The sequence below is a fragment of the Palaemon carinicauda genome, chromosome 31 (assembly GCF_036898095.1).
Source record: "Palaemon carinicauda isolate YSFRI2023 chromosome 31, ASM3689809v2, whole genome shotgun sequence".
Lineage (NCBI taxonomy): Eukaryota > Metazoa > Arthropoda > Malacostraca > Decapoda > Palaemonidae > Palaemon > Palaemon carinicauda.
Window position 1 is genome coordinate 24,282,639 of NC_090755.1, and position 4,049 is coordinate 24,286,687.

Below are 4,049 nucleotides of genomic sequence, written 5' to 3' on the forward strand. Positions count from 1 at the left end.
AAACACTTACGGGGATTAAAATGATTTACAGAAGCGATTATGTCCAAGTTTTCACTAACCCTTTTTTCCAACTGTGCATTAGCTTCAATCAAAAAACCTCTACATCTTATCTTCCTGGGATAGCTGGGCCTTCTTGACTCCTTGTTCGAATTTTACTCCAAAGTCTATATTTTCTATTGGTAGTAAATCTGATTCTGATGATCCCCCTACATATATTCTAATCTGAAGAGATTTGTGTAGCTGACGTAGATCCTCAAAAACTTTGGCAGGATCGGCATTTGTGGCTTGAAAAGCTGAATTCACTTTCTCAAAGTCTTGAATAATGGGTAGCACAAATGTCAAATATAAAAAGTTTCGGCTATCAGCAAGCATTTCATTCAACACTCGTGCATGATAATTTCTGTCCTTCTCATTTATGACAGTAAAGTAAGCTGTCAGCTCGTGCCATTGTGATAAAATAGAAAAAATACATTTCCCCTTTACGAGCCACCTTGTTGTACTAGGGGTAATGAATTTAGTAGGATGAATATATTCATCATTCATTGCACTAAACACTGCCTGAAAGTTCTCCCTTCTAAGGGTGCTGCACTTAAACCAACGTGCCACTTCTGCTAACATGTAGTCCAAGTTTGAGGGCAGTTTTTTAAATGCATACTCAGCACAAAGCAATGAAAGCAATGCCAGGTGAAATATTCTTCAAACGAGACAATACAGAATTGTGGGCCCCACACACATTGCTTGCACCGTCAGAGGCGAACCCCATACAGTTTGCTAAATCTACTTTGATGTTAGAAAAAAAGTCTTCTATTGCTTTAAATATACTTTCACCAGTAGCTGATGTAATTTGCAATAGAGCAAGAAATTCTGTTTTCAGAATATTTTCCTTGGTTGAGAAGAACTTCACACAAAGACACAAGAGCTTAGAAACTGACACATCTGTTGATTCATCTATAAGTAATGAAAACTTTAAGTTTTTCAACTCTTCAATAAGTTCCTCACAGCAAGCCTTAGCAACAACATTTGAAATAATCTTAGCACACTTTGTTCGAAGTAGCTTGGTGTTTTCAAGTGTACTCTTCTTGCTGTACTCCTTAATTATGTCTGTAAAATGATCAACTGATCGAACGCTGCTATGGCATTCGACTGCTACGCTATATTTTATTTCAAACTCTCTTAATAGTGTTTTTTCAGCAGATGTTCCAAAATATGAGTGAATTGTTTTTTCATGTTTCCCCACTGATTCACAATTCTTAATATGCTTAGCTCCTTTCTCATGTAGCACCAACACGCTTTTCTTCATGGAGGCTATAGTGATGTTGCATACTTTACAGTGACATGCATTACCCCTGGCCGTCACCCATTTGAATTCTTTCTCCCATTCTTTATTGTATTTTCTTCCTTCTTCATATGAAGTCTTCCACCTCCCCATATCTGCTACACCAGTCTATAGAAATTGCGAAAAAGAAAGTCCAAATTATATATAACACACACACGTGCAACCGAACCATATACACACAGGCAAACGACTGGTGGTGGGTCACCGTGGATAGGAAAGGAAAGCTGAGCTTGGGAACTCCTGCTCCTGTTCGATGTTGTGCGGTGGGAAACAGACACGAATGATTCATGTTTTGAACTCTTGCATCAAACCATCCGTCCACATTCGACGTGATGAAATCAAATTACCATTAGAAAGTTTAATAATTTTGTCCTCTCATTATGAATCAAAATATATCATTTTTAGTGTGAATGGAAAAAGTATTATGACTAAAAATATCTTTTGAAATATGCCAAAAATTATGCCAAATAAGGTTTGGCATATTGATGTAATTTCCTCCTGCCAGCCAGACCCAAAATGTGCCAAATTGGCACATGACATGAGCAAATGCTGTCTCTTTCGTCGTGCATTCGTGTTTTATACGAGGAAGAGAGACGGAAGTTATACAATTACAATGGATGCAACACTGCTTACAAGATTTGGGTAGTTTGTAGCGTGCCGGCCACCCCCCCCCCATATTTTGTTTATTATCGCTCCCACTGTTATCTTGTATAGAATAAGATCGTTTGGAAATGGTCTACGGATCTTAAATATGTGCTTAATCGACACTTTTATGTTTTTTGCCGAAAACCCTAAATTACCTGAAAATTTATATGTGGCTCGAGTTCTTACTCCGGCCACGAATCTTCTCGCTCCCATAGTTCAAAAAACTAGCTGTAGTTGGCGTTACGATAGCGATAGCACCGCTGTAGTGGCAAATTACCGAACTAATCGCGGCCGCGGTACTTTTGAAACGACCCAATGAGACCCCACTTGACCTGCGGATTAGCCTAAGGGCAATTTTTTGCCCAATCAGAATTCAAGAATTCAAAAATCTCGATCATACCATACCTCACATGAAGCACGCTCGTTCTTTCTAGTGCAGACACCATGTCGTCCGGTGCTACATCTCGTGTTTGTGAAGATATAATTAAGTTCGATCAAATTAACGACCCTACTTTTTTTCAAGTGTTCAGTTTCATGGCCACTAACAATTTCAGTGATTATTTGTATTTCAAAGGCCTGTTAGGTGATTTTTCCGGTGTGTGTTCTAGTTGCAATATCGGCGAAGTCACTAAGAAGTACGACGGCAAATCAAGAAACGGTGAAAACGCGTACTTTTGGCGGTGTAATTATCCCAGATATCGTGCCAGGATATTTTTATCCTCATCTGTGGTTTTGTTTATAAATTTCCCCAATACACCGAATATCTCCCGGTCCATCCCGCCCATCGAAAGTCAGAAAGAAGATCGCCAGCGCGCCTCCCGAAGATTCGGAATTCAGCGATTACGAATATTGATCATGTAAGTACACATGGATTTCAGTATTTAACTATGTACTTAATGTTATTGCTGTGTAAGGGGGGGGGGGTCCGGGGGGGCGCAGCCCCCCCGGCTAAGGACACAGCTTTTAGCATAGGTTAGGTGGGTTTTTTAAGTTAGCTTCTCCCGTCGTACTCGTAGGTAAGGACACGGCTTTTAGCATAGGTTAGGTGCGTTTTTTAAGTTAGCTTCTCCCGTCATACTCGTAGGCAAGGAAACTGTTGTGTAAGGGGGGGGGGGTTCGGGGGGGCGAAGCCCCCCCTGGTAAGGATACGGCTTTTAGCATAGGTTAGGTGGGTTTTTTTAAGTTAGCTTCTCCCGCCAAATTCGGTTTTAGAACGACGGCCACAGTTCAGGATATTCCTGTTTTCTACGAACTCGATTTTAGAACGGCGGCCACAGTCCACCCCACTTTATAATATTCCCATTTTCTATGGTTGAAAACGGACCTGGCCGTCACCCTACAATGGCTCCCAAGATTTACATTAACACAAAAAACCTTTTAGTAAATTCAAAGATTGATGTCAAAAATAAATTCAAGACATAGTGTGCAATTTCAAACATTTTCTTTAAATACAATTAACTGGTTGGTGGTGTGCGACAAATTCAATCGTGATCAACGTCATAACCATATAGTGCACATACATACGCACACACACTTAAAAAGGGTGATCTCAATGTGGGAACAAATTATCCTTATCCGTCTTCTGACCCTTGACCTCTCCTAATCTCTTCCTAATGGGTACTCTGGCAAGGCAAAACAAGATGTTACACCTACAGGTTCAACTCTCCTAGTCCTCTAATGGAGAGGCATTAATCAAAGTATGAAGGGGCATTAATCACGATATGAATTCAATTACTGTATCTAAATGATACTGTTGTGTAAACCCATTTCTTTGTGCTTAATCGCACTTCAAATACTACATACTAAAATCATAGTAGTACACACAAACAAACAAATTAATGTAAGAGTGTCATTCTCGAGTAAAGATGTGGTTCTTTTAACTCTTATCATAACATGCAAAAAGAACGAACGTATTTCTACAAAATATGAAAACATGCAAATTTTGGTCTCATGAATAAAAACAACTGCAGTAAAATAATTTCTTTTGTCATTTACCTTACAAACGACACTTCCCAATAATAATCAGTCAATAATTTCTACGAAACATGCAATACTAAAAACCTTGCGC

General features: G+C 39.4%; 1 protein-coding gene across 1 annotated transcript; it reads right to left on the reverse strand.

The window, feature by feature from the left end:
• Nucleotides 1-655: 655 nt before the first annotated feature.
• On the reverse strand, nt 656-1,429 carry LOC137624640 (protein FAM200B-like). Its single transcript, XM_068355599.1, has one exon. It carries the CDS (start codon nt 1,427-1,429, stop codon nt 656-658), a length of 774 nt encoding a protein of 257 aa, XP_068211700.1.
• Between the last annotated feature and the right edge of the window lie 2,620 nt (nt 1,430-4,049).